The 21,767-nt window shown below is 36.8% G+C and overlaps 1 protein-coding gene across 13 annotated transcripts in view; it reads right to left on the reverse strand.

The window, feature by feature from the left end:
- Positions 1-306: 306 nt before the first annotated feature.
- LOC106068965 (potassium voltage-gated channel protein Shaw-like) overlaps positions 307-21,767 on the reverse strand; it is a 46,161-nt gene continuing 24,700 nt past the window's right edge. For 9 of the 13 annotated variants that reach the window (XM_056032961.1, XM_056032966.1, XM_056032965.1 and 6 more), the window contains 5 exons: positions 14,915-15,173; positions 14,173-14,316; positions 12,712-12,850; positions 9,612-9,934; positions 1,801-4,905 (listed from right to left, as the gene is read on the reverse strand). In XM_056032961.1, coding sequence (XP_055888936.1) covers positions 4,324-4,905; positions 9,612-9,934; positions 12,712-12,850; positions 14,173-14,316; positions 14,915-15,173 — 1,447 coding nt within the window. In that variant the 3' untranslated portion in view covers positions 1,801-4,323. Of the gene's footprint in view, positions 707-1,800; positions 4,906-9,611; positions 9,935-12,711; positions 12,851-14,172; positions 14,317-14,914; positions 15,174-21,767 lie in introns of those variants that run through there. The other 4 variants (XM_013228504.2, XM_013228503.2, XM_013228502.2 and 1 more) reach the window with 4 other exon arrangements.

The raw sequence follows: 21,767 nt of genomic DNA on the forward strand, positions 1-21,767 counted from the left end.
CAGGAAACAGGTGCTGCTATAATTTTAAATTGGCACTTTTTTTTTCTATTGTCCTCAAGTTTTACTTTAGTTTTCTCAAGATGTCCCCATTATGATAACATTAGATTAAGAGGCCTAAAGTTGAGTTAGCGGTGGTGCATTTAGGATGATTCTGCAGGACATTGGGGGACAGCTGCTGGAAGATTTCAAACACTGGACCATTGTAATGACAGTCACAGCAGGCAGGCAGGCAGCTCTTCTTAACTGCTATATTGCCCTACCTAATACAAAAATATATACTGTGCCAAGTAGCTTTATTCAAGTATGGAACACTATTCTCAAACAAGGAAGTCAATTCTTTTGAGAAAGAACATGTTTATTCACTAATAATTTAGTGAAAATAAAAATACTTTTATGGATAAAAAATAACAACAGTAAAATGTCTGTATTTACATTATATTGATTATAAACATTGCTGTAAGATTTCACCATCTCATTATTATAAACCAGTAGTTGCCAAAACTATTTAACAAACAACAATAGTAATTGTCTTTAAAGTTGTTTTTTTAATATATTTTTTTTTCAATTTTTTATATGTCGGTTGCCTTCAACTGTGTCTTGCTCAGGAAGTGTCATTTCCACATGTACAGGACAATCAAGATTATACACATACACTCTGCATGTAACTTGTCACCATACATCATGAAGGCATCTCTTACAGAACCTACTGAATCAGAGATTTAAACAATTATTTTTCTTCACCTTTTTTTTTCCAGATCTAATCGACTTGTCCTCAGTAATTTTATTAGTTGCATTACGCTATTAAGTGCTTTTATTTTGTCAGTCCTAACAAATATTTTGTTAAAATTCTTCAGTCTACTGTACACTTCATGCACATGCACATTGGAAATGTCAGTCAACTTTGTAATATAAACCTTTCTATCAGTATCAGTTTTGATTCTATACATATCACACAAAAAGTGATTTAAGAAGCATACTTGTAAGAGAACATTTTTATGGTCATAGAGATACAATTAAATGTTCATTTAAAATAGAATAATACTAGATAAACAATCTGAAGAACCAGATGCAGCAGTGGAGTTTGAAGCAGAGAACTAAATACTCAAAGGAACAAGAGTGCATGACCAAGAAAGTATTTAGCAAAAGATGAAATACAAAATAGATGATGCAATAATCAAGTATGCAAAGAATAAAACAATAGCTGATGTGGTTGCATAATTTTTAAATTTACAATATGGTGTAATATCAACAATTATAGAATAAGCCTAGATGTTATGTCTTAATGAAAAGTGATAGTCTTTGGAATAGTTGAAACTTCTTGGAAACTCCAATGGAATAGTGTAAACATTTCCAACCTCAACTCTCAGTAATGAAACAAACAATAAATATCTTTTCATTTACAAAACCATACTTTTAATGCTTAATGGGAAAATAATGGAATCAAAATTTAGAATATATAAATACCATGCTAGTGTCGGTTTTTGAATGCCAGTTTCATGAATGTTGAAACCAAATATTACAGGGCCCCCACCACCACCCAAGTTTGTGTTCTAAATTTTTCTCAACAATCTTTATAGTGTTCCCTTATTTCCTCATCATGTTTGATCTTTGATGCGTTGTCTGCATTGGAAGAACAAGAAACAAAGACACAATGATGCTGCAGACACTGTTGATCCTTTTCATTTGTCTTGTATAAAGCTCATTACAATGAACTTTCCCTTTGGCATATATTTTATGAATTTATAAAACCATTTTTTCCCCCATTCATTTAAAATGTTTTACATTAAAAAAAAAAAAATAATTAACAAAATTCTCTGGAAATGAAAGTAAGTATTAAGCATTCACTTAGATGTGTGGAACTGATGCATCAAATACTTCAAGAACTTCAAGCACATAATAATTAACAAAACCTTCTACCAGAATGTACTCTCAAAATAGGTTTAAAAAAATGCTTAGATATTTCTTATTTCAGATTTTATCTTAAATATCTAGGGACTCTTTTCATTTGTAGAATACCTAGCAAGAAAAACCAAGAGCTATCTAGATCTAAATGAACAATTATTGTAATCATAACCAAACTGTATAGTTCATTTTTATCTAAATGAACATTTATTTTGATCCCATTGTAGATTAACTTGTATTATAGATTAACATTCATTTTGACCCATTTGTAAATTAACTTTATCTAATAGAACAATAATTGTTCATTATCAGATTGTTAATGAAATTGACAAGGGAAAATATTCAATAATCGTTTTCTTATGGAAAATCTGTAAATGATAAGAAGGTTGTCATACAAACGGAAATTTTGAAATGATTCAAAACAGTAATAGTTGATGTATATGTCTAGACATCAGAGCAAATAGGTGCCAGAGTAGACATGCTAAAACAGTGTCTTCTTTACCTTCTTTCAATACAAACAGTTTAATGAACTATTTTGCAGAAATCTGGTCAATGAGAAACACAGAATGTTGAAACCACAAACATATATTTTACAATTTTATCAACATTCATAAACGCTAATCTTAATATTGTTTATTATACGTAAGAGCAGCATATTCTATGGAGGACATTTTTTGTGTACAAACCATTCTTTCACAAAACTACATGAAAATTGTATGTGACTATGTGTCTAAACTTGTTACAAATCCTAAAAAAAAATATAAAAAAATAATAATTTTGTTGAAGTTGACAATAAAGGCACATCTAAATAGTTCAAATCTTTCGGGTTGACTCATTGAAAAGGATTCAAATGAAATCAATCAAACTGATGGTAATCAAGTTATTGAAAAAAGACAGTCAAATGCAAGTTCATCAAAGCATAAAATGCAGGCACATAAAGCAAATATATATCACCGACTTTAAAATAAATGCATGGGCAAGTTTTAGGCAAGAAAATGCTTGCATTAAATGCATTTCTATATTGACAGTTTCAAACAGTATATTTTTATATACATAATAAACAGGCAGATGAGACCAGGGACCACTATTACAATTAACGAATAAGGCAGGAAGGACATTAGTAGGTACACAGAAAAGTGAACGGGTGACATTTATGTTAGCTTGAATGTCAGTTCATTCATGGCAATGTCAATAACCAAACGTACGTTTTAGTCGAGAATAGTCTTGCAAAATAATGACAATGTATGCTTGCTTCTTAATGCAGTTGCATATAGTAGGGTATGTACTATACAGAAAGTCGGTGGCGTTTGGCTCTTTGGAATGTTTTGTGCAATCACGTGCTGCCGGTAATACTTTAAAAAAAATTTTAATTGTAAAATATGAAATGAAAAAAAAATGTTCCTATAAGGTCATAGACAGTCATAACACCATTGCAAGAAAGGAAGGCACAATAACAGAGTCATTGAATAGGCCTACAATACAAAAACAAAATTTAAATGATAAAGTTTATCGATTTTGTGAACAACAATGGATGCGTTTTAAAACAGCGAGCGAAACTACGTGAAGCCCCTTTATATTGGACTTCCTACAGAGCAGTCTTTCTACATTGACGCGATAATTTATTCTTCTTTGATATTCTTTTAACAAAAATGAGGCTGCAGGCTTTCATCTCAAATATCATCATCTCTGCGGGTGTTCAATGGCAAAGTAATAGGTGAAAAGACGCGCATGTGCAGATTAGAGGTGTCCTTGTGACCTACGATATTCAGATTTTTTAAAATGCAGTTTAAAATGATATTTTAATACAATTGCTAAAAAAAAACACATTTCATGCTTACAGCTGCCTACACCTACATTGGTAAACGTAGACTACGTTTTAATTTGGCCTACATTTATATTGGTAAAAGTAGGCAACAATTTAAATTTGGCCTACACCTACATTGATAACAGCAGACAATTTTAATTTGGCCTACACTGAAATGGTCAAAGTTGAGTACTATTTTATAATTTAAGAATTTGGGATATTTTTAATGAAATAAAGAAGATCGTTGACTGCTTTCAAGATTTGTTTTTTGTACTCTATATCCTAAATCATTAATTTTAGCTTAGGCCTACAGTTTTATTTGGTGATGATACATACTTTATCAATCTATTTATTCGTTTGGGCTATATTTATAAACATAAACATACATCTAAATAAAATCTATGATTCAGCGTCTGTAATTCTACTTTTCAGAACCTTTTAGTTTGTAAGCTTTGATTTGCTTAGTGTACAAACACGAGTGTCGAGATAGTTATTGACAGTTAAAGTTCTATATTTAAAAATGGAAGTTGAGTAACCTTCCTGAAATTATAGGACCCGCAACCGATTTTTTTCAAAGAGGGCCCACTTAGGTATACAGAGGTGTAATCCCTACTCAATCATGGTATGTAGATTTCCGCATGTTTTTCCTCTACATCGTTCAGTTTGGAAGTTAATGATTCGTTTGCATCCACGAAAAGACTATCGCCGATCGAGTTTACGGAGAGAGAACAGTGCTTCACATCGCCGCTGGAAACTTCTAAAGTAAAATTGGAAAATAAAGATTTGAGACCACCCAAGCCCAGTACCGCCTCATCCAGATTCAGATCTTCCTCGCTCAGAGCGTTACCGTGGAATCGTCCGGACTTCTTATCGCCAGCCAGACGCTTCCTCTCTTCCTCTCTGCTGATGGTCGATGTGGTGTGATTGTAATACAGGACGAAATTGTTCACCAGCACGGGAACAGTGAAGCCTATCATGAGCACCCCGGAGATCCCAGTGGCGGTGCCGATGAGGTAGCCCCAGTTAGTCTTTGGAAACATGTCTCCGTAGCCCACGGTGGTCATGGTCACAACCGACCACCAGAAACACTTTGGAATGCTGGAAAAGAGTTCTTTCTGCTCCACTCGCTCGGCGAAGTAGATTAAGGATGAAGAGATGAGCATCCCGACACAGACGAAGAGCAGCAAAAGAAGAAGATCCTGAAATGGAAAGTTGGCATATAGTCACTACACAAAACAATTAGGTTCTAATTATTACCTAATCCTAGACTTCAAAACTCCATATAAAGTTATTTCATATAATGTTACACTATAGGGCAGGCATGTCAAACTCATTAAGGTGAATGGGCCACATAAGAAACATACTATGACCTGAGGGTGCCGCAGCCCCCCCCCCCCCCCCAAAAAAAAAAAACAAAAACAAAACTATTGCAAAACAGCCTACTAGTTTTATGTAAATTATAAACAATACAATAGAATTCAAAACTTAATGGAATAACTGTCCCTTAGTTAGCTAAATATGTAGTACAGTTTACAAATATAAATTACTAAGATTACGCATTATTTTCTTTGTCCTGATGCTTGACATCTTTTCTGGGATACAAGTTTATTAATGTCACGTTGAAGTTTGTTTGCCAATGACACTTTCATCACTGATGACAAATTTTGATCAGATAATCTCGAACGGTGAGGTGTTTTTGTAGCTTTGATTATGGAAAAGAACTGCTCACAGAGATAAGTGCTGCCAAATATAGCTAAAATTCTGACTGCAAATTTCCGCAATTCAACGTAGCGTTCAGGTAAATAACCGTAAAATATTGACACATCTATATATTCCACTTTCAACAAAGAATCTGACTGCTATTCAACTAGCAGTTACCAGCAGCATTTTCAGGAGCAAATAAAAATGGATATACAGACAACGAAAATTCAAACATCTAATAACTATTCCAGGTGTAGGACATATTTACCAAATGTTGTAGCCGTATTTAATCATTTTAGTTCCTGACACGTTCAGAAGTGAACAAAGTTTTCTCTTCATATTTGGTTTATCTACTGTCGTAATTTTTCTTGAAAGCACTTCACATCATCACAGGTAGTTGTGACAATTTTGTCTTTATTTTGAAGTTTCAAATTCAAGTCTTGCAGGTGACCAATGAGGTCAACTGCAAATGCCAAATCCTGAACCCATTAGTCACTTTGGAAATATTCGTTGCATCAGTTAATTAATCGAAAGCCAATGAAAAGAATTCAAAATCAGTTATTTTGTTCTTTAATTGTTCACGCACGTTGACTGACTTGCCATTTATTGTATCTGCTACAATGTTCCTAGTTAACGCGATTTCTTTGAATGCTTTCACCTTCTCTGGACCAATAACTTCGGCAGCTTTAACGACACACTCATTAATAAAAATCCCCTACTCTAAATGATCTGCTATGAAGCTATGTAGCAGGCTTTCACTGCAGACTCACTCTCGTTGTTCAGTTTAACAAATACTAATTTTCAATTCATGTAGCTTGTCATCTCTTATTTAATAATATAATAATTTAACGTTTTATAAAATAATTTTTGAGGTGGCCAAGCTGGTCGCATGCGGCCCCCGAAAGCCTTGCTTGACATGCCTGCTATAGAGTATACTAAACTTGTAACCAAAAGAAATACAAAAGAAACCAAATAAAAAAATGAAGATAAGAAACTTGTATAAAAACAAGATTCCCCCCTTCTCTTTAATCTATCACCCAAAACACACTCATTATTTGTGTATCCTTTTCAATAGAAATATACCGTAATTTATAGTAAAATTCTCTATCTATACTGATATATTTTTTTAAATTTTAAGTTATAACCTTACCGATATTATCTATCTTAAAAAATACAGAGATTACATCCTACGCATATCCCTATGTCAATCCAGTCATGCATGTTAATCAATGACTTAAACGCTGCCAAGTCATTATTTTTCCTGGCTTATTCAGGCAACCCATTCCATTCTCTAATAGCGCTAGGGAGAAGGAGTATTTGTGTTTGGTATTTATGTTCTTGTTGTGTGTTGTGAACTGATCTGTTCTTGTGTGTTAAAATGTCTTTGTGTCCAGGTCAGCTTGTGTGTGTGTGTGTGTGTACAGTGTTATCGTGAACTGTTTTGTCATTCTTGTTCAATAAAGCCTGGGATCAAGACAAGTCTTCTTATAGTGTTTCATTAGGCTACTACAATTTATTGAACAAGAATCTTGTAGTTTAATTGTGCTTCAAGCTTCAAGTATGGATCGTTTTCTAAAACCTGAACGATTGGTGGTGGATCTTAATGATCCGGACGCTCAAATGATCTGGAAGCACTAGCTTCACACATTCGAAAAGTTCGATTGTTCAATCTACTATGTAACTTTATCTCACATGGTGTGTATGAATTGATATCTGACTGTACCGATTTTGAAACTGCTGTAACCACACTAAAAGGACTCTATGTCAAACAAACCAATGAGGTTTATGCTCGCTATCTCCTATCCAATTGTTAACAGGAAACAAGACAGAGTGTTGACAGGTATATTCAAAGATTGAAATTGCTGTCTAAAGTTTGCCATTTCAGAGCAGTCTCTGCCCTCGAAAACTAGAACGAGGCCATCAGAGACGCATTCATTAGTGGCATGTCATCACCAGAGATTAGGCAGAGACTTTTAGAGTACTCATCTCTGGACCTCGCAAAGTCATTGGAGGCAGCTAGATCTCTGGAGATGGCACAAAAACATTCTATGACATATAACTCGCAACAAGCCACTACTTTTCAAACACTACGTTGGAGTTGCCGCTTTGCTCTGCTGTAGAGGACAAGATTGATTCGGCACCCGGTACCATAGCTGCAACTCAAGGCAAGTGCTACTTTTGTGGAGGTGCTATCCATTCTTGTAGCTAATGCCCCGCTAAAGATACAATCTGCAATAAATGCGGTAAAAAGGGACACTACAAAAAGGTATGCAAATCAAAACTTTCTACAGTTTACAGACATAACTCTGATTCATCAGCGTATACAATAACAGCCGCCTCTTCATTTTCTCTATGTCGTTCTGTAATGAAAATACAAGCTAACAACATTAGACTTGATGACCTCATCGATACAATTGCCCCATCTGTGCAGAGATAAAACCTCGTTTTTATCAACCATCTGACGGCAGCTTAGTAAAAGCAACATCACCATTCGAGAGACTTAGTGTTGACTTTAAGGGACCACTCCCTTCTACCACTAAAAATAAATATTTATTGACAATTATTGATGAGTACTCAAAGTTTCCTTTTGCATATGCATGTCCTGACATGTCTACTCAAACAGTAATTAGATGCCTCACAAACCTATTCAGCATTTTCGGGATGCCCTCGTATTTACATTCTGACCGTGATCAGCCTTCATGCCTGAAGAGCTACGATCTTTCATCAGAGGTAAAGGCATAGTAACAAGCAGAACCACCGCATATAATGCAAAAGGGAACGGGCAAGTAGAAAAACTGAACTCGACTCTCTGATCAATTCTTCTTGTCGTCAGGTCAAGAGGGCTACATAATACACAATGGGAGCTAGCCCTAAACGACGCTCTCCATTCAATTAGATCTCTACTATGTACTGCTACAAACATGACGCCTCACGAAAGACTATTTTCCTACAAATGAAGGTCCGCCTGTGGTGTCTCTCTGCCGACCTGTTCCAGGGCCTGTCCTGATGAGAAGACATGCGAAGCAAAGCAAATATGAACCGCTGGTAGATGGCGTGGAGCTTATTGAAGCTAATCAGAACTATGCCCACATACGTCTTCCAAATGGACGGGAAGAAACTGTCTCACTACACCATTTGGCTCCGAGAGGCGACTCATCTTCCGAGTTCGTAGTACATGATTTCGCTCCGAGAGAATTTGAGACATCTTCTGCGGTCTCTCAACATCAATTGGCTCCTGGTAACACTGAGATTTCGCCAAGTGTCTCCCAACACTCAGTGGCTTCTAGGGGTGACATGGAGACATTTGCAGAGAACATGGTTCCACCTGCTTTAAGAGCATAGGAAAACACCATTGAAAATGGACAAAAATCACTTGCCAGAGATACGCCCTTACAGCACTCGTATAATCTCAGAAGTAGAGCGAAAAGAAACTAAACGGGGGTGAATGTTGTGTATTTATGTTCTTGTTGTGTTCAGCTTGTGTGTGTGTATGTACAGTGTTATCGAGAATTGTTTTGTCATTCTTGTTCAATATAGCCTAGGAAATAGACATGTCCTCCTGCGGTAGTATAGTAGGTTACTACAATTTGTATAAATTTGGTTTATCTTTGTATGTTTCTGAGTATTTTATTAGGTATTTTTTTTTGTATTCGAAGATTATAGTTCAGTGTTTTATGTATAATTTCTACTTTACTTTTATATCTTCTATTTTGAAGTGTCTCTAAATTTAATGATTTTAGTAAAGGGGTCACCGAGGAGGGGTGCGATCGCCCATACCGCCCCTCAGGATCCCCCAGTGGATCACATTAACATTATCTGCCCTTCAGATCGAAAGTTACTTACTTTTAAGACATCTAATATATACTGTATAGTTGTAAGTTACCAACTTGCTCATTGATCAAGAGATCTCGTAAACCGTGATGCAGATCCACATGAAATTTCCTACACAGGTTCCCCTTTACCTCCTAGACGCTCACAAAGAACGTTATTTTGACAGATTCACAACCTGAGGGCCGCTATTCGCGAAAAACCGCAAACTTTCTATCAAATCTTTTTATTTTATTTTATTAGCCCGCCCTCTCTTAAATCCAGCCTCGATCAAGGTACCTACATGTAAATGTATTTAGGCTTATGTATTCTTATGAATAAATTGAAAAACAAAAATATTGAGTATTTATTATTAAAAAAAAAAAGATATACTCACTTTTATACTGGCCTTGAGAGTGTAGAACAAAATCCAAAGACCAGGAATATGCCGCATAAGTCGGAAGATTCTGAACACTCTCAGGAGCTTCATGAAGTCAATAATCCACAAGAGGGTCGGACCCTTGGCGTAGGGAGACAGAAGCATGGCGTTGTCTATCAAGTCAGGCAGCAGCGCCAGGAACTCGATGATGCTCATGGGTAGCGTGATGAACCGTAACTTTTGGGGGGAGACCAGAAATCGCAGGAGAAGTTCCACGGAGAAGAACACGAGGCAGGCAACGTCAATATAACGCAGCACAGGATGCGAATGCTCCACAGCGTCTATTAGATACAGATGTAAACAATCAAAGTACATGTTAAAACAGATTTTATGTGTTCGCAGCTTTTAGGATTTACTGTGGCAAGGTTTAAGCTCGGTACTCACCAAAGCAGTGTTTCTGATCTGTGCTAGACTAAAGTCAATTCATAAATATTCTCAAACAGTTCTGCAAATTATAATCAGCAATGATATTACTGATTTTTTGGGCGTATTTAGATCATAATTATTACTATATCAGTAACTCCCTCTTTCTCTCTACATCTCTCTCTCTCTCCCTCCCACTGATGATACAGCTTGTTGCACCTACACGCCCAGGTCCGGATTTAAGTGAGGTCAGGCGGGACTAATGCACCCGAGAATGCAGAAGAGACGTGCCCCCACAATAGAGAGGTGCCCCCACAATAGAGAGGTGCCCCCACAAGAGATTTAACAAAAAATCTGAAACCGTTGCGTTTTGTTTCCCATTTTTGACCGACGCTACTTTAAATGTTACATTGGCAACATTGTCGTGGTCATGAAGTGTCCACTTATTCTGTTCTCGTAATATACATTGGAAAAAAAAATCCAGATTTACGCCAGCGTGTGGGCCCCTCTCTCTCCACGTCTAAATCTCCACATCACCTCTCTCTCTCCCTCTCCATGCCTCTCTTTCCCTCTCTCTCATTGTCCAGGGCCTTAAACTAAATGTATAAAATATTTTTTTAAAGCTATTTTTTAAAAATTGATTCTTATTTTGACAAGTGAAAGAAATAATTGTGCAAAATGTCTGCTTGATCCGAGAAGGGGTGTGGGAGAAATAACGTGTACACTTTTTACCAGACAGAGAGACTAAGATTTGTAACAAGTTAACAAAAAGTTTGCATTTTCATTTAAAAACAACAACTTTTGATGGTCTTGATAAGTAACGTTGGTTAAAAGTCATGTTTCAATATTTTTTATCACAAGGAACATTATATTGAATTATTATAACAATAACTTTTATTTTATTGTTTAGTGACAGAGACAAATGGTAGTAATTCATGTATGTGCAACCTTTACGACTATTAAATAACATGAGCCCTAGCCTATTAAATCTTCTCTCAAAAAATGTGTACAAATATATACATGCTACATACATTCTTTTTTCAACAATTCTAAACGTTATCGTCAATTACTAGTTGCGTATGCACACAAACACATAAATAAACGTTTCCTCCAGACCCCCCCCCCTATCTTGCAAGGGAGGGGTGTCTAATTTTGTTCCTCTAATAAAATCTAACTTATCCCAGGCAATGCTTCTCACCCTCACCGTGGCGCTAGGGTGGAAACAGTCATAAGAGGAGACGATTAGGCCAGTAGGGAAGCAAAAAAAGAACCCCGGTTAGGGTGCCAAAGGACTGAGTCCATTGCACTGGCGGGGATGAAAGAAAGCCTCAACAAACATGTCACTATTAACACAACGTTCCTCAAAGGACAGTTTTTATTGCGAAACACCTGCACGGCTGATGTGGTACAGAGAAGGAATAAGGGGGAGTTTCCTTGATGTGCTCGGCAAACGGCTTCTAGAGTTCCAAGAGTCATAGACTCAACTCTTATGACAATTAGAAAGAATAAGTTCCTCTAACTTCAGAAAGAACCTATTCTAGAGCTCCAAGAGTCATAGACTCAACTCTTATGACAATTAGAAAGAATAAGTTCCTCTATAAAGAAACTATTCTAGAGCTCCAAGGGTCATGGACTCAACTCTTATGACAATTAGAAAGAATAAGTTCCTCTAACTCCAGAAAGAAACTATTCTAGTTTACAAAAGACATTCGAAAAACAAAAGGGGCTGCATATAATGAAAATTTATTACCGGCACACACAAACACACATACATGTGTGTGTGCAAAGAAAAAAAAACCCACCGAAAAAGATTCTGGTGATGTCCATAGTCAAGCTAATAGAGAGAATTGGAAAAATGTTTGTATTTCTAGGCCATGGACGGCTAGTTTAATTTTAAAAGTAAAAAAGGTTTGAGTTCAGAAGAAAATTATCCGCTGTATCTATTCTTAGCACACTCTAAATTCTAAAATAGGGCGAATTTTCAATAGTGCTTTTAGATTTTGTGATGAAGTTACAGATTGACAGATGGACGAACAGACAGAAGGACACAGAACTATAAGTTGGTGTTCATGGACGTTAGTATTCTATCCTAAGTAATAAGTAGCACGGAACCTAGTCAGTAGGATGGAATTAGTGGAGATTTTCAGACAAACAAGCAAATCTATAAATAGCAAGCTGTTTGGTGTATCCGGTCCAGAGAATAAAGGATGTGTCCATATGCTTCCCTTGGAACAGTTCTATTTTTATCTTATCTTATATAATTCAGACGTTACTTCTTAGTTTGGTCTACGCACTGCAGAATAATAGTTGCTAAGCTTTTTCGTTTGTAGTTTTTTTTATTTAGGCCTCTAGTTGGCAACGTCAAAGTTCAATCTAGCGTCCTTGACATTGTGGTGTATTTTTATGAAAAAAATCGCTTGCATAATTAATTGTATAAACTAAATGGTTTGCTTTTAGAAAACAAATCATTAGTCGTTGCACCTAAACTTTAAAAGCCACAACGCATGGTAAAATATTTTTCATTTCTCTTTAAGTTTTGGAGAGCTGAGTGTGACAGACGGACATTTTGCACAAACCTAATAGCGACTTTTCCCCTTACGGGGGCCACAAATAAATAACGAAACAGAAGTATGTTTCACATTGTATCATTGTATTGTGAAGGATTTAGCTATATATTCGCTGTACATATACTTACCTACTGACTGAGTAGAATTTACAGGTGTGACAGAGGAATCCAGGTAAGAGATCTCCTTAACTTGAAAGGCCTCGTGGGTGTTTGCACAGAAGGAGAAAATATTCAAGAAGATGACAGAGAGGGAAGTGCAGCAGTAAATCTGGGTAGAGAGATACAACAATAGTATCTTTAGTGTCTATCTATCTATCTATCTATCTATCTATCTATCTATCTATCTATCTATCTATCTATCTATCCATCCATCCATCCATCCATCCACATCTATCTATCTATCTATCTATCTATCTATCTATCTATCTATCTATCTATCTATCTATCTATCTATCTATCTATCTATCTATCTATCTATCCATCCATCCATCCATCCATCCACATCTATCTATCTATCTATCTATCTATCTATCTATCTATCTATCTATCTATCTATCTATCTATCTATCTATCTATCTATCTATCTATCCTATCTATCTATCTATCTATCTATCTATCTATCTATCTATCTATCTGCTCAGGTGATGTTAAGTCTGTTTCTAATTTTAATTAAATTTCATTGTAAAATTTGCAGTAACTATTGAATAAATGTCATAAAAAGTGGGATTTTATAATAGAATTGACACTATCTATCAATGTATCTATTTATTCACGTATGGGTGTATACAAATAAAATAAAAATATATACATATATATGTATATATTGTGTGTGTATGTGAAAATATATGTATTTATACTTTCATGCATGTCTGGGTATTGAAGTATTGCAAATATGTAGAATGCAGGATTTCGCACTTTGCCGGTAACATATTGTTACGAATCTCCCTATCCAGGCTCTCTGCAAACTGCACCATACACCACCAACTTAAAGAACTTGACAACTCAGGGCTCCAAAGTAACGTAACGCTTTAATAGTTGAATAAATAACAGCCAATACTGTACAATTGGCAACACGTACACTGTACAAATATCTCTCCGATAACACCGTTCCGCCGTATCAACTCTTGCACTGGCCTCTCCGTCTCGTTCCGGGCCTACACTGGGTTCAACAGTTCAGGACTGACTTGTGTCGGACTCGATCATAGACCAAGATCAAGACGCCGTTCGTCTCAACTGTACTTGACAGTACTGGTCAGATGACTATAACCCTCGTGAAGCTCCTGAGCTCTGTTCACGACGTCTATCCTTCCCGAACCATCATGTTGACACTCGTCTCGGCCGACCGTCTTAACTCGTCACGGTTGACCGCTCGTCTAGCGCTGGCCTGGGGCGATTTGCGTCGGCTGACTAATCTAACACCACTACCCCTCTCTGTGCCACCACCAGGTTTATAACAATATATAGATCTAACTAATAACTATTTATGTTAAGCTTGTATGTGTGTATCTATACCTGCCCTGTCCTAATGTTTCTATGCTACCAAATCGTATTCTCTATTACCACATAAATGTAAAGAAAACATAAGCGCACCTTTGCAGGTAGGGACGAGGATGGTTGAGCGAAAAATCTCCAGGCTTTACGACGCACTTCTCTGAAACAAGACGAGTTATCTTTCTCTGGATACTCTCCTAACTGGAGATTGTTTTTTCTGTCTTCTTCCAGTTTTCGAAGATCCTGAGGAAGAAAATTCAGAGCTAACACTTTAGAGAAAACAGAAATAAATGCTGTCCATAACTTATGTTGTCTTATTTGTAGAAATAATACGATTTGAACAAGTTTCCTTTTAAGACGTTGCGGTCAAAGAATATGGTATATAGGTCATTTGTTTCTGTGGTCCAATAGTGAATTTAGACTTGATAAGGCCCTAAGCTTTTTGGAGTGATGAGGCCCTAAGTCCAGATACTAAATATCAGTGCCAAATATAATTTAAGGATATATAAAGGTTTAAATTAATTTACAATTAAGAATTATGTATAGTGAAATAATACATCTGTAATTTACAATTGTTACTATTTATAACAACTCACTTGAACTTTTATTAGAAACACCTTCCTCCCCCCCCCCCCCCCCGAAAGTGGGACCATGAGTTATAATTTTTTGTAGCCAATAAGTCAATACTAGAATCCTAAAAAATATCGAATTTAAAACCAGCGTCATTGACCGTACTTAAACGTGATTTGAACTCAGGGAGTAATTGTCTCGGAAACCAAGCACTTCATCACCACGCGGCTCTTTTCAAACTCCTCAGAAAATGTTTTAATTTATATCTAACCTGCAGCGTCGTAGCCCAGGTGGCGTACCTGCTCCAGCAGCATTCCTCAATGTCCACTTCATCCACTCCCCAGAACTCCAGCTCCGAGCGTACGACAGGGCCGCACACCGAGGTCGGCAGATGTAGCTCCCCCGTGCGAAAGTAGTTCAAGACGCAGTGGAATATCGCCGGGTCTCTGTCAAAGAAGTAGTCCCTGTGGCTCTCTCGGAAGTGTTTGGAGAGAAATTTATCACTAGAAAGAGGGCTTTTTGGGACGGCACTGAAAGAAACAAAAATGTATGGAACAAAGAAACAGAAACACGAGATTACGGCTAATCGTTTGAACACTAGACAAAATAGCATTCCTCGGAAGAAAACAACACAATTTTGTTTCGTTGCTTGTGATCAATTTTGAAGTCCTCTTGCTAAGGCTGCTTTTGAGAACTCGGTGTCAAGATAAATGAAGACAGTGACTCACTTCTTTAGTCCAGATACTTCTTGATAAGACTTTTCTAGTCCAGATACTTCTTGATAAGACTTTTCTAGTCCAGATACTTCTTGATAAGACTTTTCTAGTCCAGATACTTCTTGATAAGACTTTTCATCTCTGGAAACTTTTCTAATTCTTTAACCCCAACAAAACGCGTTTTCCCTCTACCAAACATTTGAGCTAGTCCCAAGTGTACCTCTAGACCAGTGATAGGTAAACGTTTTTAGGAGCGGGTCAAAAACTTAAAGATATTTTGCGGGCTCAAATATTTAAACAAAATTAAATAGATAAATTAAATTTTTAAATTTAATTAATTTGATTCAAATTACGACGTAGTTAAACTAAAGAGTGAACTAAAATGTTCATATTTCAATCTATTTATAGACAGTCTTTTGAAAGTTTCAATATTGAAATTATCAAATTATCCCCTTTCATAAGTTACTCACATCTTGGGCTCCTATTATACAGATCTATATGAAGATGTAAACAATGCACAAAGTCTGATATTAAATTTGGTCAACTGAATTTCGTCAAGACCATTGAAATCTTCTTTCAAATTATTTCAAGTTTAGAAGTTTTCATCCTAATTCCTGTCTTCCTCCACACCAGTCAGTGAATTGAACCTCGTGAAATGTGCTCTGTGTACTTAATACACTCTACTTCCACTCTACTTAAAAACGCATTTCAAAGCAGCTCTACTTTTTGATGCGGCGACTTCCAATGTTTTACCAACGTGCTCCATGAAGAACTCGTGTTAAAAGCTTGTGTGTGAAATTATTAATTTTAATTCATTGCTGCAAACCAAGTGGCGGGCCGGATTAAGCCTTTAAGCCAGAGTTGGCCTGCGGCCGTAGTTTGCCCTTCACTGCTCTAGACTGAGCCTAGACTCTAGGTATACCAACACCAGAGGAAATAAAAAAAAACAACAGCCCTATGATTCTAGATCTACAGCAAGTTAAAATCTTACTTTAAACTACAAAAACACTTTCTGTAATTGCATCACTGATGCGAGTGATGCCTGACTTTTAAATGAACTTCAGATAAATGGGGACCGACTATTTAGCATGCCATAACACTCAACCATAGACCTATAGATACAATATATATAGGTTTGTGCACTCAAGAAATCAATGCTTGACATTTTTGAATTTTTTTTTTATCTACTATGTGTATAGACAATTAGACATACTATAATGACACAAAACATTTATGTCAGTAATATACTGGCATTGTTCTGCTTGTATTTATTTTTAAAATGCTTAGAAGTCTCAAGGGGCTTAACTATAACGGGTGTAGCAAGTTAAAGGGAAACAAACGACATTTATTTTGGTCTTCAGTGGGAATTTTCTTTTGTTACGTTGCTAATTATACTGAGGTGCACTCCTTGACACAACCATTCCTCTCTCTATCATAACTTGCGTGCTGTAGGTCAAGCGATTTTGAAACATTCACGTTATGTTGTTTTAAGTTTTTATCAGTGTTTTTTTTTCAGAGGGCATCAGAAGGGAATGCCGTTATTGTGTTTACGCTGAAAGTCTGTCATATACAATGAAAACTGTTGAAACGTTTTCTTCAAGCTTGCAAATGCTACTTTTTAAAAGTGAAGTATGCAAACTGTATGCATATTCATATAAACCATTTTAAAACAAGCTTGTTTGTAAGCTCTTATCTTAATTTATTTCTATATAATAAGGCTATATGTCAATGTAGAGTCACGTAAAGTACGCGTCAAGGTCTCATGCTTAATTGTAAATAAGAAGATTACTACACATAAGCTCGAGAAAATGCAATACAATTCTCATTCTACTAAAAATAGCCACACGCATTTCCCATAGTACTAAAAATAAAAAGCCAACATCTTAAAAATAAAGTTCAAGTTTGTTCCCCTACGCCATGTACGATGTAAATTATAGGAAGGGTTTACATACAAGTGAACATAATAAGCAGGCATGGGCGCCCGCAGGGGGGTGCAAGGTGGTGCACATGCACCCCTCTGTATTCTGAGTAACCAAATTCTAACCATTCTTTTTGCACCATCAAATCAATTAAAATCTAACTAGCAACAGAACAATAAGTGCTACCACTGAAGTACAGTTGTGAAGATAAGTTAATATTGTAGTTGACTAGCTTAGGCTGATCAGAAATTGATTGCCGACCATGTACATGTACTCATCTGAGTTCTAAGTAGACAAATTTTAGCCAGTTTTTTACACCTTCAAATCAATTAAATTGTTCTAAGTAGCAACTTAACAAGTAGTGCTTCCACTAAAGTACAGTTGTGAGGATACGCTAATATTGTAATTAACAAGAATATGCTTGTCTCTAGTTCATGTCCGACCATATAAGCTTTATTATAGGCTTGCAATCCTGTGCACTATCATGAATTAACTGCATTTACGTAATGCTGTTGATATCATCAGGAAGAATATCTATTTCTTCGGTAACAGTGCGAAGCGAGAGCGTTGGTACCAAATTTACCTCTTTTGTGGGAGATACAATGGACGGAGAAATTGAATCCATTCGCACAATTTTGAGAAGACATTATTTTTAAGATAACGGCTACAAGTGAATCACATGAGGAGCAGGCACTGATTACACATGTACAGTTTGTCTTTTAATTGTCGTCATCTGTTCTTGAACCAGTTTCTTGATGTTGCAGTCTGTCCAACTTAACGCAGTGGCCTCCTAACAACACATCACCAGTCACATTAATGACATAAGCCAGTCAAGCCCAAAATACGACCCGCAAAAAAAAACACATTTTATTATTCTGGGAGTTATTACAGAAAACTGCTTTGCATTCCGTAACTTGATTCGTTAGTTTCTTCATTACGTCTCGCTTTCCGAGCACTTATAATACTCATTTCAACCTAAGACGATACAAGAACTGCAACGTCAAGTAGAATATCATAACTGCACGATAAGCGTTCACCGCCAGCTTGTCCATCGCGACGAGAAGCAATGCATTAGTGAAGTTATTGACAGTTTCGGCAGCCACAGTCAACGTTGGCAGTTTTTGTTTGATCGACCGTGGGGAAAATTAAGTGATCTAAAGCACGAGTTTTAGCCATAGGTGGCAACTTGCACCCCCCTGAAAAAAATCCTGAGGGCCCTCATGTAAGCAGGATCGGTCAAATAGTTTCATATAACATTTTAAGTCTACTTTTGTGATCTACTCTTGAAATTAAGTTATATTATATGTTTAGAGTGTGTTTAGAGTGTGTTTCAATCTCTTTAGGATTTGAACTTACGAATTAAAATTATTTTGTTTCGTAAATAGGATTTCTATTGTGTCGTCATTTAAACAACATGGTGGAATGTTGGGTCATCGGACATAAGTTTCTGAAAATATGAAGATGTATTAATCACTTTATTCCATCGTCACAATAGGCTTCAGCATGTTCTACAGGAGTACAACAAATGTTGATAGTGTACCCAAAGCGTATCGTTTTGTTTTAGTTTAAAAGTAAGATCATGATCGTCATTTGTGGTTTCTACCTACCACAGCGCATGAGTAAGACTGAGCCACCTCTGAGTTTGTGAAAGACAAACTCTCTTCTTCACCTTGTACGTTGGTGTGTGGTAAACTGAATGTAGGATAAAAATATAATTTGCAACACATTGCTAAAAGAGTTGAACTTTTAATCCATATCTAAATCCGCTTTCCATAGGGTTGATGTTTCGATAAAATTATAAGTCATTATTGGTTAGCCCGAATCACTGGCGGATCCAGGGGGGGGGGCGGTAGGGGCGATCGCCCCCCCCCACTCGGCCGACCCCCCCCCCCCTGGGGGGGGGCGGACGAATTTTAGTATAGGATTCACACAATTTGTATACGAATTTATTACTTATGTTAAAAATATATACTAATTATTTATATTTCAACCTATTTTTAGATTATTTCGCCCCCCCCCTCTAGTATGTTGGCCGATTTGGTGGGGTCGGGAGGGGGCGATGGTATCAATCCCGCCCCCCCCCCCCTACACTTTCGAGTGGGGGGGGGCGGTCCAATTTATTGGTAGAAATGACAGCCTGCTAACAAAATCAATTAAATATCTTTATCCTTGTAACTTGTTATTGATATTTTAACCGATCTTTATATTATGTCGTTCCCTGTTTGCCGATTGGTGGGGGGGAGGGGGGGGGAACGAATACCTCTTCTGCCCTTCCCACCTAAACCCTTTGAGTGGAGGGGGGCGGTCCGTTTTTATGGAGAAATCATAGTTTGTGAACAAAATTAGTTGAATTAATATATACATTTTATATTATGTCGCTCCCTTTCTGGTATTTTGGCCGATTCGGCGGGGTGAGGGGGGGGGGGCGATTGCATGTACTGCCCTCCCCGCTCTAGCCCTCTGAGTGCTGGGGGGGCGGTCCTATTTTTGTGGAGAATCATAGTTTGTGAATAAAATTAGTTGAATATCTATATAATATAAACTACGTATTGATATGTGACCCATTGTAAATATGTCGTACCACACTCTAATCTCAAATTGTATCATTAGTAAATTTAAATGAAAAAGAGTTGTACCAGGTGGGAGGGGCGATACATGCAATCGCATTTCCCCCATCGTACAAATCAATACTTTTTCTTTTTGTATTATAGTTAAGAAATTACAAAATTAAAAAAATTGTCACTGATATAATTTATATATGCTATAAATTAAATTCTTATATCGAGTCGCCCCACCCCTATTCTTTAATGCCAAATGCAATCATTAGCAGAAATTATTTAAAAAAGCGAGGATAAGTCGTTTTCACTCAATCGCCCCTCCCCTTTCCAGACAGATTTTATGTAATTTCACATGAATTTATCATAAGTATTTTAAGAAAGACTTTGCATTGGAAAAGTTAGAATTCAAACGAAATTTTTCACTATAAGAGTCATGATTGAGATTAGTTCTAAACTCAAATAACATTTTCATAGTCGCCTTTTCCCAACCTTTACTCAATCTGATATTTTTCTAGCTAAATAAATTTGGGACTATTACTCACAATTTATACTATAGTTTTCTTGAATACTATTTATCGAATAAGTTTTTTTTCGGCGGCGATCCTGAAAGCAAAAATCTAAATACGTGGGGTATCCTATCTTTTCAAGGAACAAATCGGTTTTATTTGCAATGTATTATGGGCCTATAAATTCAAATTAGAATATTTTTCAAGTACAACATTATTCGAAAGGTCGTTTTTTAATAGTATGAATAATGAGCTTCAGGTCAGGAGAATGCGTTTCTGCAGTGAAGAATGCAAGAAAACGCTTTTGGCGTCGGGGCTTCGCCCCGAACTCCATTTATGGGTAATGAGTTTTAGATGTCAGGAGAATGCGTTTCTGCAGAGAAGAATGCAAAAAAAACGCTTTTGGCGTCGGGGCTTCGCCCCGAACTTCATTTATGGGTAATGAGTTGTAGATGTCAGGAGAATGCGTTTCTGCAATGAAGAATGCAAGAAAACGCTTTTGGCGTCGGGGCTTCGCCCCGAACTACATTGTGAAGAATGAGCTGTACTTCTCAGGAGAATGCGTATCTGCAGTCAAAAAAGCAAGAAAACGCTTATGGCGTCGGGGCTTCGCCCCGAACTCCATTGATGAATAATGAGCTGTACTTGTCAGGAGAATGCGTTTCTGCAGTGAAAAAAGCAAGAAAACGCTTATGGCGTCGGGGCTTCGCTCCGAACTTCAACAGAGAACCTTATAGCGCTGCCCCATTTGTTTTGTTTTTCGCCGAAGGTTGAGAAATGCTGCTTTTTTTATTCTCATATTTATATATATATATATATATATATATATATATATATATATATATATACATATATATATGTGTGTGTGTGTGTGTGTGCGCGCGCTGTATGCACGTTTATGCGTAGGGTTAGGGTTTACTGGGCGTTAGGGTTAGGGTTTGGAAAAAAATCGCCCCCCCCCCTACTCCAAAGTTCTGGATCCGCTAGTGGCCCGAATACACCTTGCAAAGAGAGTCGGTTGAGACACTAATCTACATGTAAAAAAACAACAATTGAATAATTCCAGTGGCGTAGCTCGGTGGGGGAGAGGGATAGTTTGAAAATCTCCCGAGCCCCCACTTGAGGATGCCACCAAATGAATGTCAATTTTATTTTACATTAAATATTAAATATTACGCAAAATGCAGGGGCCCCCAAAGAGGTCAAGCACCGGCCCCCAAATGATGGCAAATGCCTAGCTACACAACTTGATAATTGCTGTTGTATATTCAAACGAAGCATTTGAAAATGAATTGCATTTATATCCCTAAGTTGTATGTCTAGATCTAGATGTTAGATAAACTCTTGTCAAAGTTACATGTTACCTTTAACGATCTCGTATAGTCTGGTCTTAAAGTGTTGGGGACATATAAACTTGTTTAGGAA

This window comes from Biomphalaria glabrata, chromosome 6, assembly GCF_947242115.1.
Source record: "Biomphalaria glabrata chromosome 6, xgBioGlab47.1, whole genome shotgun sequence".
Classification (NCBI taxonomy): domain Eukaryota; kingdom Metazoa; phylum Mollusca; class Gastropoda; family Planorbidae; genus Biomphalaria; species Biomphalaria glabrata.